The sequence below is a fragment of the Cariama cristata genome, unplaced genomic scaffold, assembly GCF_000690535.1.
Source record: "Cariama cristata isolate BGI_N322 unplaced genomic scaffold, ASM69053v1 scaffold11574, whole genome shotgun sequence".
In the NCBI taxonomy this organism is placed as follows: domain Eukaryota; kingdom Metazoa; phylum Chordata; class Aves; order Cariamiformes; family Cariamidae; genus Cariama; species Cariama cristata.
Window position 1 is genome coordinate 55,588 of NW_009614700.1, and position 13,391 is coordinate 68,978.

Below are 13,391 nucleotides of genomic sequence, written 5' to 3' on the forward strand. Positions count from 1 at the left end.
AATCAGGAACATATGTAAGAACATGTCTGCACTTGGTCAAATGCACTGCTGAGAAATGAGGCAATTTTGTCTGAAGACAATTGTACTTCCAGAACATGAAAGCAAAGAAAGGGTTCATTGTGTAGCTTTGGAAATGCAGTTGTTTCATGAAAAAAGATGAGCTCTAATAATAGTAAAAGCGGCAGAGGCCCAGTCTGAAAAAAACTCTCAGATCCTACTGTAAACAAGACCTTCATTTTGAATTCAGGCATCTTCCATTTTTAATACAACTCCGCTGCTGCAGCAAACCATTTTCTGCTCCTCCATAAAACACTTCACAGTCAAGAGCCAAGAAATCTCCCAGCCACAGCTCCATGACCGTGCTGGGATAGGGCCTGAAATCAGAGGTACTGCAACAATGCTGAATGTGGCAGGTTGTAAAGCAAGCTATGGCTATCACTGACAGGCCACACCAATCATCTGCAATGGACAACTTCTTTTCTGGAACTAAGAAATAATAGGACATCCCATGTATATTAAAAAAAAAAAATAATTAAAGACCAGATCTGTGCAGAAAGGTTTGCAGACTCAAAGGCCATTCCCAAGCAGTGTACTCTTCACCAATTAAAACATAAAACCACAGCACTGTGCACATTTCTACAAGGCCTTCATGAAAGTGAAACATGAAGTCCACTTCATTACTGTGTGGCTGTCACCTGGCATTCCAAAGCAGACTACGAGAAGCTGTTGTAAGATTTGTGTAAGATGGACCATAGTGCTGCTGCTTCCTTGTTGAAGGAAAGCACTTGTTGTGTCAGCAAAAGGTTTATAAGTTCAGATTCACACTTTCTCCTGTGGGTTTTACCACACACTGTTAAAGCCTTAGATTGAAAATAGAGCTAATGTTGCCCACCTACTTCAGCAACAGTAGGCAATACGCAGAGCAGCTCATATGCCAAGAGACTCTATACAGCTTCCTCTAGCCAACAGGAAAAGCTTAGCAGAAAGTTTCTGAAACCAACCAAAGACATTCCAAGTGAGAGATTCCCACCCTTGATTTCCAGCCAGCTGTACCAGGTGGTCTCTGGTAAATATTTTTGAGCCCCTGAATAGAAATCCCTAGACATCCAGCTCGCAAGGAAGAGCTGGTAGTCACTCCTGTTTCTCATCTACAGTCATTAGATGGATATCTGTACTAGTCTTGCGGAGTCTTTTTTTAAAGCAGCATGTTCAGTTTTGAGAAGTACATAGTTTATAGAGACGTCCCAAGTCAACAAGACTTAGGCTTCTGAATATCACTCCTAATAAAAAAACAAACCAAAACCAAAACACACACAAACCCCAAACCCAAACAAAAACAAAAAACCACCAACCACCCCCAAAAAAACCCTGAAGAAACCCCTTTTCCTTCCCTAAGGAGAAGGAGGGAATTAACAGCATCTATTTTTAGGCATCAAACCATCGGTGCCTAGGTGAGCGAGCTACTCACCCTCTACAAACAGTGTGAGGGAGACAGGCTGCTGCAGAGCCTGGAGTAGTTGCTCTGAGTGGTCTGGGGGAGAGCTTTTCCCCTCTCCTTACGCTCTACTTCACAGTAAGCTGGTTAGACTACCAAAAGCCTTTCAATGGACAGGAAATCAAGGTGTCTGAACTAAGTAAACCAGCGGAATGAATACTTACTAGTAGAGTTATCATTGTAATCCCATGCCTCAACAAGCAATGTGTAGGATCTCTGCAAAAGAAAAATAAGAGTTAGTTTCAAAGCCACAATGACTGTAAGGAAAACAAACAAACACCAAACAAACCTCAGTTTTTTAATTAAAAAGAAAAATCCTGGTCTCTGCCCTAAAATGGACTACTTGAAAACATAAATAGGTAATAGATTATACTTGAGACAAACACGATCTTCTTGAAACCCCATAAGCTACCTTATCCAGTCTGACTTAGACCTTTCACCTTGGATAGCTCATCTTTGTCATCATTAATGCATCTTATGTACTTAACCAGGAAGTACAGCCTTTGACACTGTGCTGTACCCACAGTAAAGCATGTGTGGAAGAATTGCACATGGAAGACAGAAAACACCAGGCTATCATAGCAGCATCAAAAAACCAAAACCAACTCCCCCCCCCCCAAAAAACTGCTTCAAAAGAATTTTAGTTACAGAAAAGGAGCCTTGATGTCCCTTCCCCCAGCCATCCTGAAAGCAAGAAGTGTTGCTAAGATTACTGCACTCTGCCTTGACAGTGCAATCTCTAGGGACTTTGCTTTTCAGCACCCCCTTTGAAAGCTTTGTCTGCATGAGGGCCATCGCAGCTCCCACAAGTATCAGGTAACTGAGGGAAGAACTGATGGATATGGGAAGGGGGTGGGGTGAGAGAGAAGCATTGTAAAACAAAGGCTAAGATCAGACTATTTGGAAGAGCAGGGAAAGGGAAGACGCGCTATCCACCCCGTGTCACATTTACAGACGCACTAATCTGCCAATGAGCTCTCTAGCACTCCAGCAATAATAATCATAAGCGTAAACTAACTGAAGTGACTCCACGGGTTGGAAAGATGCCAGCTATTACATCTAAGCCACCTTTATCTTCAATCCTAACTTGAGAACAAGAGCCATTAAAACATCTTCTCCTCCCCCAGCTCTACTCGGAGATATTATTATCCAGGCTGTATCTTTCAAAATCGCCATTTAGCCAGTCATATCCAAACTTATAGAAAGAGTCAAAACCAAAACGCCACCCACCCCCCTCAAGAAAAATAAGCTGAGGAAAAATAAGAAAAAAAATATGATGTGAAAAGTAAAAACTATAATAATGAATATCAATGAGGTAATAAATGTAACATCTTTCTGGTGAGCAGAACAATAATAGAACAAATAAAAATGCTCCATGAAGGATTTTGATGCTTTGTCATAAAAGCTGTGTATCATAAGTTTTATTTCTTCTTAATTCTATCTGCGCTCAGTCACAGTCTGCTCTTTGTGGTCTCCAGTGCTTAACACCTTTTCTGTTACAGAAACCAAAACACAGGTCCGAGAGTAAGCTGCTACAAGGTACAAGCGTAAGGCAGACCTCAAATTCCTTAAGTGGACAGGAAAAAAAAAAAAAAAAAAAAAAAAAGAGTTGAAGCAGACTGCTTTCTCACGACTGGACACAGCATGCAGCCTCCGAATGAAAACCTACTTTGTGATGGACACTGGCTTGCAATATAGCCTAAATATGTTTCATATTCAAAGCAGACTAGGATTCCATTTCGTTCACTGATAACTGTGGGAAAGTGCTTCCAAAAGTAAGCAAAGCTGGGCAAGCCAAGACATGCGCCCAAACTTCTATGCAGAGGCTCCATTGGCCCAAACCATTTTTGGTTAATATTTCATGAAAGTTACATGTTATTTGTTACTATTCTAGACCAAGTCTGTCAACTTGAAAGAAACTCTGAAAATAAAACACTACGTGATCGTTTAACACTGTTTAAACCAGATTTAAGAAGTCCTTACACAAGTCAGAGGTAAAAAAACCAAACCAGACCAAACCCAACCAAACCAAACCAGAATAGAACTCCCAAGCCCTATTACAGATGGCACTATCTTGGGTGCTTCCTCACTGGTTTAATTACCAACATTGAGAAGCACAAGCACAACATGTTACTGCAAGCTTGAAAAAAAATATTATGATATCGAGAATGAATTATCGCAACTAGCACTACTTCCAATAAAGCTAAGGATGTTTTCCTTTCAGCCTTGCATAATTGTTTTGGAAGATATTTTGTCTAAACTCATAGCAACAGTTCCCAGCTGGTTCTCAGGACTGTTTACCAACACACCTAGCCCTTAAGGAAAGGAAAGGCTGAATCCTAGCTTTGAGTGCTACTGTTGCTAGATACCTGTGTGACCACTTTCCAACACCACACTGGAGTTTGTTTAAAAAGAGGAGATACTTCTGCTGAACTGCATGGAGACAAAATGCAGGGGGAATAGACCTACTCTAGCAATTCCCATGTTTCTATGTGCCCCCTCTCACCTCATATGAATATTTTAAATGAGGAATCCCTGTCCTGAAAAGGGATGACACAAAGTATGGCAGTTCAATCTCTTGGCTCTGTCCCTCTCAGCATCAGCTGAAGAAAGGATGAGACTTCGTGTTCAAGATGGGGCACTTCTAAACAAAAGACACACAGACGCCCACAGCCCCACAACAACAGTAGCAAGCCCCCTCTCAACAATCCAACTATCACATACCTCCAGCTAATTCCCCCCTCACCCCCCCCCAAAAAAAAAAAAAAAAAAAATCACAGTTCTGGGCAAAGACTGCCCTGTTGGGTTTTTTTTTTTTTTAAAAAAGTGCATATCACCCCCACTCTATAGATCAACAATTCAGATATCTCAGGAATGACTACTTACAGCATGGAGGTTTAAGTTTTCCCATGCCCATAGATGACCTCTGCTCATCTTTGAATAAATATATATATCCAGACACAAGAATTCCACATCATGCACCTTATTCCATCAAAGCAATGTCCTAGGCAACAAGGCAGCAGTGAACTTTCCAGAGTCACACCCAATTAGCCACTGTAAACCTGAGCTTGACCAGAAGGCAAGGATTCTGGCTTAAGAGGAAAGGCAGCTGGAAAGGAACAGCAAGCCAGCACAGTTTGCAAAACATCCACAGTCTGATCAGCCCAGAGGACTGAAAGGCAGCACGGACAAATTTAAGCAAAACTCCTATAAGTTAAGCTATGAGAAGATGGAAATGGTGAAGTTCGCACTTCAAAAAACAAAGCAAGCACCAATGTGCAAGGGCATTTTCCTCAATGACAAGACAGCATGATTTAGTCTTGATCCACTGAGAATACAACTCAAGAAAGACTTTGAAGACCCTGAAATCCATCAGAAATTGCCCCTTTAGGGGTCTGAAAGGGCAACGCAACCTCTTTTCTGGTTATTTAAATGAAATACTAGCAGCTCCAGGTAAGCAGCAGGTGTTTAAAGCTCTCAGTTTGATTACCTTCTTCCCTCCTTTCATCCAGACATCCACCCAAAAGAGGTGTTTTTGTACTTTGGCTTCTAAATGCATTCTGCGAGTCAGTGGGATAGAGCGAGATTAAAACATCAAGCTCATTAGTGAAAGGACGGCCTCCTTTTTGAAAGAGGTTGCAACTTGACAAACTTCTTTCCCTGCTATCCTTGTGGTTAAACCATACAAGAGCTTTGCTGAGCATGTGAAACCATGACTAGACAAATGCAGTGGGAAGTTTGCATTCTGAATGCTGTGCCTGCTCCTCCTCTGCCAAACAAGGAGAGCAGGTTAAGCCCAGCAATGTTCTCCTCACGCTCTGCCAGCCATGAAGACCAGTCTGAGAACAGAGCTCGCACCCTGCCTGTGTCCTAGGGAAGGAGGTTAGGAGACCGGCACACTGTCACGGCAGGCCACAGCAAATTGCCCAGAGCTCTGGCAATCCTTCCTCCCTTCAGCTGGGAGGGGGTGAGATAGGGAAGAGGGAAACTGAGGCATATTTCAAAGTGCCCAAAGGCCAGGGAGGAGGCCACCTCTGAGCAGAGCTGAGGCTAGTCAGAAAACCACTTCCTTTAAATGTCAGCAGGACTCTCGCTTGGGTACTCCTGTAGCCACATGACAAGTCATGATGACGCTATACAGATCTGTCACAACGTCACGCCATGGTCAGCCAGTCAACTTTGACAACAGAATATTCCTTCAAAGATGCTGAACACAACTGGTTCCCCATCCAGAGGGGATACAGACATATTGGGAAAAGGAGGGAAACAACCTAACCCTCTTAACCCTTTATCGAGTGCAACATCATCAGGAAGCTCTTCTTTGGGCCAGCCTACATAAGGATAAGCCAACACCCTATAAAGCTGTTACCCTCTCAACCCACGTATATAAATGAACTGTAGTCTAAGCTGTAACAACCTGACGCCTCAGAGTCCATGGCCAAGAGCTAGGCTGAACCTCAAGCAGGCAGCCTAGCCAAGAGCCTCATCAGAATATGCCCACATGAAAACAGCACGCTGTTCCTTTAGTCTTCATTTTGAGTAGTTCCTTCATTGCTCTTAGTGCCAGTAAACATTACAGTGCCACATAAAGGAGAAGACATGAAAACAAATTTAACTATATTAGCAGCTTCCAGGAGAGGCTTTCCCCCCCATTCTGCCTTGGCACAAGCCAAGCCAGTAACCGAAGTCAAGACCTTCTCTGCAATACAACTGCCACCCTTCTGCCAAATGATGAAGGACACAAAAGTACCGCTATCCAAACTATGCATACGCTTAAGCGTCCAGTAAACCAGGCTGATCTCTGATCTGGCAAGCCTGCTGGAATAATGAGTATCCTGTGAATACATAATGTGCTGAAGTTGCCATTGTGTGAAGTAAGTCCATGGTTTGTCTGGGAGCCGAGCAATGCTGAGTCTACTGCTGCTTCCTGTTGCTTGTCCTGTATTAGCATTATTTTTGGATAGGCCCCATTATGTTCTGTAATCCTCACTGCAGCCAGTATGGCCACACTATTGTTCTTGGTTAATATTAGCAGTCAATGCCTCTGTCTGGGTGGCCGGACTACATGTATTCCAATCATAAAACTAGCATGCATTAACCGAACAATGTACTGGGGTACAGCGCGGAGACTTGGGGTCCTCCCTCCTCCCCTCCTTTAAAAAAAAAGAAAAGAAAAAAAGTATAGCATCTCATTTTTTCCTTTCTTTTAAAGAATTAATGATTTTAAGTGTTCTCAGCTACCAGGGTGCATCGTACGACAACAGCATTTTAATTAGCACCTTATCTTGTTACAGAGTTATTTTCTCACGGAGCCCCACTTGTCAGAGCCTAGCAGGTAGGCCAAGATGTCAATGGTTGCTTTCAACCTTCCCCAACAAGCAGATTACCTGCTCTTATCAGTCCCCCTACCTGTTTAAAGCATCCCACTGATAATTAAATGCACCAGTTACAAAAGGGTGGCAAGGTTAATAGAGAGAATACCTAGTAGCCAGCCAAGCAAAACAGTCAGGTTCACATAGAGCAAGCCTGAACAAGAAGCCTTTCTACTTATTTACCTAAGTGCATAAGAACTGGGTTGAGCTGGTAAAGGACTCTGAATGTTTGACTATTTACAAACCACTTTAACCACTTCTATCCACACTTTACAGTTTCTTCTGAATACTACAAGAATAACGAGTGTAATTTATGCTGCAGAATAGCAACCACAGAACCATGAGCTCCACAGATTAACACGAAATGAACGCAACAGCTTCTAGTTTTGACATCTTTCCCCACGTCAAAGGCATATAGGTTACCAGCTAAAATTACTAAACTATGTCAATTAACATACAAAACTTTTATTCATCAGCAGAAACGCAAAGTCAAATTTAGTTTGAATTTTCAAAACCAGTCCTGTCCTTAGTATTATCTATGCAGAAATACTTTTAAGAACTGTAGCTTAAGGTTTCTGCACATACTGCAGGGCATCAGGCTTAAGAACTGAAGTTGGCGTAAGTGCCATGCATGCAAGTGCGAGCCTCTTGTATGGCACATCATCTCACTTAATTAGCTAAGGCCCAACTTTACTAGCTTCAGAACTAGTTTACTTCTATTCCAGCCTTCAGTGCGCAATGAAGTGGTAAATCGCCTTGAGTTAACAAGAATTTTAAGCATAAAGCATCAATTTTATGCAATTCATTTTCCGACATGCAGTCTTCCAGCTGCATAAACAAGCTGACGGTGCTGGATGTTATGCAGTCTGAGAAAGTTTAGGAATAAGCTTCAATGCCAGGCCCAATCCAGCTGCCACTGAAGTTAAACTGGAGCAGGCCTTTAGTATAACAAGAACAAAAATTCTGAGAGCAGGCAGGATGAGGGTTTATTTTTAGACATATTATGGTAATATAGTCAAATGGATTTACCAGGAAGATGAAGTTCTGAACTGACTGGAACATAAATAACTCTTAAGAACATGTAAGAAGTCCAAAAACTCCAAATGGATGCATCACTTCTCTGGAGTCCTGGGAAAAAACAGCCTTGTGGATGCTAATTATGCTTCAGATGTCACTTAATACTCAGCTCTGTTTTGGATAGTAATCCTAGGCAAAACATTGCACTTTGAGTGCTGAATATTTATTCTTAAATTATTAGTCAACAATAAATGACACAGTGTGGATTTGATTAATACGCATTTTCTTATTATAAAAATTTCTTCTGATCTGCCCATGCTCCAAGATTACTTATCGGGCATTCTTTAAGAAAAGCTTGAACAATATCTAGCATTTGCTTCTACAAGTTTTCAAAAAGTTAACTGGAGGGAGGGAAAAACAAAACCAAGCTTTTAGTGACCTACTGTTTTAAAAACAAAACAAAAAAAAAAAATTGAATGAAGTTATATTCTTCTCTCAGATTCAAAAGGCTGTTACCTTACTATCAGCTGCAGATTAGTATTTTGGAAGCCTCTTGTGTCCAGGCAGGGGAAAAAGTTCACGAAGCTTAAAAAACACTAAAGCTCTTTCATTATCTCTTTCTAGCCAGAAAAAACAATGCCTACCCAGAAAACATGTTCTATGTCTTCAGCAACCAGTAGCAGTAAGATTTGTCATTAAAAAGGGGAAAGGCTGACTATTTTATTTTTTGGAGTAAGGCTGAAATAAGACGTTCAAAACTCTTTTTAATTGTATTTTATGCTAAAGTCATTTAGATGCTGGAGGTTTTTTTTCCACCTCAGTAGTCTCCTGGTGTGTTAGTGCAATTGGCTCCAATATTAAATAATTACAAGGATCATAATTTCAGGATAAACAACCCATTTGAAATTGGAGCTATGCATACCAAAGGAATTGCCAAGCTTGACCTCCTTACTCACAGTCTCGCCAAACCCCCAAAAGATCTTTCTTACATAAACGCAAAGTTTAGTGCAAAGATTTGCTTAGTTAATTCATGCACAGCTCCCTTCAGGTACAGTACACATCACACTTTAGATTCTTAAAGAAAGGCAAGAGATTTGATTTATGTCAGAGAAGAGCATGTGTCTACCATGAAACAAAACTTGTTGAGACAGACTTTGACAAGCGGAACATGGAAATTCTTTTGTTCCACAGTTTTCTATATGGCTTCGTAAGCTAAGTTTGCCTGCCAAGAAAGTCGCTGAGGTCTCAAAATGAATGCAAGAAGCAAGGCTACATGATTTTTTTTTATTTATTTATTTTTTTTAAATCATCATCACTATCATTTCAATTTACTGAAGAATTGCTAGCTACTGCAGGGGCAGCTTTCTGATGCACTCTCACTGCTTTACGCTGGTCTGCTGCCCTGTTTCCTAGCAACTTACTCAAACCTCCCATCACTTAAATTAATTTATAGCCCACCATCTCCACACCCATTACTCACAGGGGTACATATCAAAACTGACAAGAGCAAACCGCATAACTTATTAATAAGACTGACACTTCAAATCTACATTACAACTACAAGCCAAATTAACACCACATTTAAAGCACACCATTCTCTTTTCTTCCTCTCCTGCATGATGAATAAAGACCTCTAATGCAATATAAATATTTTTCATAAACAGCATAAGGGGCAGCTTGACATGGGAAGAGTTTGTTGTTTTTTTTTTTGGAAGTAGTCAAGGCAACAAGACTTCTTAATGTTACTGACTCAAGCCAGAACATCCAAGATAAGCCTCCCTCAGACAGTAGAATACGAACTATACATACTCAGAGAGAAGCATGAATTTTCAAGCACAATATGATTAACATTTTGGTCGAGCTGCTATTACCTTTACTGTAAGTTTCAGTTGGATGTATTAAAAGACAACTCTCATGATTATCCACATTGGTAAATGCAGTACTAGTCTCAAGCTTTTACTAAAGTCAACAGTATTCACCCATCTAAAGACATTTTTTTAAGTTCTGAAATTTCAGCATCAGATTTAAGTAGTAAACTTAATTAGTCAACTCATCTGTAGAGCTTTCAAAATGCCTAAAATGATTTGTGTACACAATTTTGGTACAAATAAGAGCTTTGCCACATTAGATATTCTTTTGTTCAAATGCCATTTGAAAGTTACAATGGCTAGCATAAAAGCTGTGTCCTGTGGAAGTTAAAGCTGGGAGGCAAGCTTGGTAATTGCAAACAGACTATTATCACAATCTCAAAAAGTACACTTCTGTATGGGAATATGCAAGGGTTTATTCCCAAAATTCCAGTCTTAGGAACCAGAGCATCTGAAGTTGTCGAGTTTTACGCATTTCAAAGACTGCACTGGAGTTTTGCTGCTGCTGCTCTAGGATTCCAGTGCTCAATTAGAATCAGCAGGACAATAGAAGCATTTCTTTTACTAAGATGCAGGCAAGCTTAAGAAACTTCTCTCAGGGTGCCCACTCCCCCAAACCCACCCTATACGCACAAATTTCCCTTCTCAACCCTGTGAAGAGAGGGGTTGTTAGAAGGAACATGTTCAGTTTTCACACCATTTTTATATACATACACATTATCTTCAGATTCAAGGCACTCCAATTACTGGGAGCAGGGTAGGGGGCTAGTTTAAAGAATAAAATCCTTGATGAACCTGGCATTTCTGAAAAAAAAGTCAAAATCTGCAACACAAGCACTGCAGCCATTGGCAGAGCTTCAAATACCTCAGATTTTTACAAAGCCCTTTATCCCTTTGATGGCATATTTGATAACAGTTTTATCTCATTTCATGTTAGAAAAAAAGAGAAAGAACAGAGAAAGAAAGGAAGGACTTGTACTTCCAACAGAGAATACTGTTGTTAACTCTGCTATTGTAGTTTGTAATACTATCTCCTTAAAAATGCAGACTTGATTTCACCCTTGTGCCTCTCCAGCCCTCAATACTCCAGAAGTCACAACTGACAGAGGAGGCAGGTAGGAGGCAGCACAGGCCATTTCAAGAACACATGGCTGCCTGCAGCACTTGGCCGTAGGACTACAAAGTGGGTGTCTACACTACAGCTGGAGAAGGAATGCTTTTAGGGGGGAGCTTCCCCCCCCCCTCCCAGCCCTGAAAAGTCCAGGCCCTCCCAGCAACCAGTCCTTATCTGACTAGGAAGGGCCAAGCTTTGGAGGGAGCGGAAAGTCTACATACGCTTCCACCTCACCAGCAGTGATAGTGACAGAGGATAGGAAACAGGATTCACCTCTCCCCTGCACGCACGTTAAGAGCCCTCCTCCCCTCGCAAAAATGACCTTAGGCATCTAGGTTAGGATGACTGGATTTTCAAAACTGCTGAGCATCAACATATCCCAAGGCAGTTGGTGGGAAACTGTCTGCTCAGCACCTTTGGAGAAGGGGAGGGGGGGAAAAACAGTTTTGTTTCCTAGGTGATCTCTAAATACAAGTTTTAGGAGCATAAATTTGGGAGTTTTCAGCTTTCATACCATAGCATCCCAGAGAGGCACCTCAAGACAGACATTTGTGTGTAAGAGCCCCCCAGGTCAGTCATCCTCAGTTTTTGCTTGCCTGCACACAGCACTGCTGGGCACAGAACAACCACCCTCCTGCCATCCAAGGCCAGGGCAGTCTTCTATGTCCAGAAATCCTACGGCCCTGGAGCCTGCATCTGTGGGTCTGTCCTGAGTGATGGCCGTTTTGGGAGGATGGTTCTCAGTTTCTGTGCAGCGAGTGGAAGACTCCTCTGCAGAGCTGATCATATCAAAGCTTCAGCCCTCTCGAGCACCCCAGAAGAAACAAGCAGCACTGAAATCTAAGTGAGCGTTCTTTGCACGACCAATAACAAAGCAGGCTTCAGCTAATGAAGGGGTGTCCTGTCCTCCATCTCACCGCCCTACAAGGCTGAGCAGTATTTGCTAGAGTGGACAGCCCTGGGAAAGTGCCTGGCAAAGAGCCCCATCTCCTTGAGCCTTCGAGTTTTGCACACAGCTAGAGGGAAGCCAGATCTATGGACTGCAGAGGCAAGCAGCCAGGAAAAGGTGTGCCGTGGGGAGGAGTGGGTGAAATGGACCAAAAGCTAAGGCCAGGCTTTTCTCAGTCTTCAGCTTCTAGAGTCTGCAAGTACCCCAGAACATAGCCAGCTTCTCAGGGAAACTGGCAGCTAGCTCACTGAGAGCAGCAACAGCAGCTCCCATCAACACCAAGCAGTGCAGTGAGATTTCCCCTTGGGAGAAGCAGGAAGCCTTCCAAAACACGCTCCAGGGAAGGAGGCCAGCGATGACACACACTTTTCACACGGGATCCCTCTACAGCCCCTAACCCACCGCTCTCTTTTGGCTTAAGCCCAAGACTTCATTGGTTGGGGGGGGAGCGGGGGGAAAGAAAAAAAAAAAAATGAACTTCTGACCTTCTAGGTCTCAAGAGACTTATTCATGCTGTAAAGTGCAGAGATACTGGGTTTGCTTCCCTGACCCATTTAGATCCCCCTCACTGCACATCTGACTTTCAAATTTAACAGGCTGTGCATTGTGAGCCCCAGGGAACAAAAACAAAAACACCACCACATTTTACTCATTTCTGTGCTGTGGATTCCTGATGCTCTTGCCAGAGATGCCTGTTCCCTCCCCAATCCTGGTCCCTCTCCCCCTGCACAAGAAGTTAGAACTCGGCTCACTATGGCAATCTCAAACAGCACCGTCCAACAGAAGCAGAGCCACAGCAGGCCACACAACTCACCGGCCAGGCGAAGCTGAAAGGGATAACAATCCGGTTCTTTTCATTATTCCGGTTGTACTTTAAATTGAAGGTATTTCCTCCGATGACGGGAGTGGATTTGGATCCAAAGCTGCAAGGACCGCCAGCAGTGACCCGCGATTGATACTCCTTCAGGCAAACTTTAAAATAGGTATCACACTCGTCTCTGGTGCATTTTCCATCTCCTGGGTTTCGGGTGCCATCACAGCAATTTCCATTTTGCAGTTCACCATTCACATTTTGCATGGATAAGATCTCCAACTCAAACTGTCCCGATGCTAAAGTCACCTGTTAATCCCAAGAAAGAACCGGAGGAGAAAACAAAACAAAACAAAAAAAAAAAGAACAAGAAACAAGAAACAGATAGTTACCTCACTTTTTTCCCAAATGCAGTCTACAACAACTCTGCAGGCAGGAGAAAGTAATTTTAAGTGTGCTTGCAAGAAGCACACACATAATATTAAGAAAAAAACCAAAACCAAACCCAAACCACTCTAAGCTTTTCCCTATCAGACATCCATGAGAAATGCTCATAGATCATCCCAACCAAATAATGCCATTAACGCTAAAAATGAACTTTAAGTGCCGACTCCAAAAAACACTGTGTGCGTGAGGAAGGCTTCTAAATCGTTAGAAAATAAAACCAAACCAAGACTGCATACATGAGGGCAAACCCAACAAAACGATGTAGCTACAGCACCCTGGCAATGCGACCCCTCTGCCTTCTCCGAGGTGCAGCTGAGA

The 13,391-nt window shown here is 42.4% G+C and overlaps 1 protein-coding gene across 1 annotated transcript in view; it reads right to left on the minus strand.

Moving 5' to 3' along the window:
• JAG1 (jagged 1) overlaps nucleotides 1-13,188 on the minus strand; it is a 35,308-nt gene extending 22,120 nt beyond the window's left edge. Inside the window, 4 exon segments of the mRNA XM_009699524.1 lie at nucleotides 1,660-1,711; nucleotides 12,630-12,935; nucleotides 13,085-13,129; nucleotides 13,132-13,188. Coding sequence (XP_009697826.1) covers nucleotides 1,660-1,711; nucleotides 12,630-12,935; nucleotides 13,085-13,129; nucleotides 13,132-13,188 — 460 coding nt within the window.
• Between the last annotated feature and the right edge of the window lie 203 nt (nucleotides 13,189-13,391).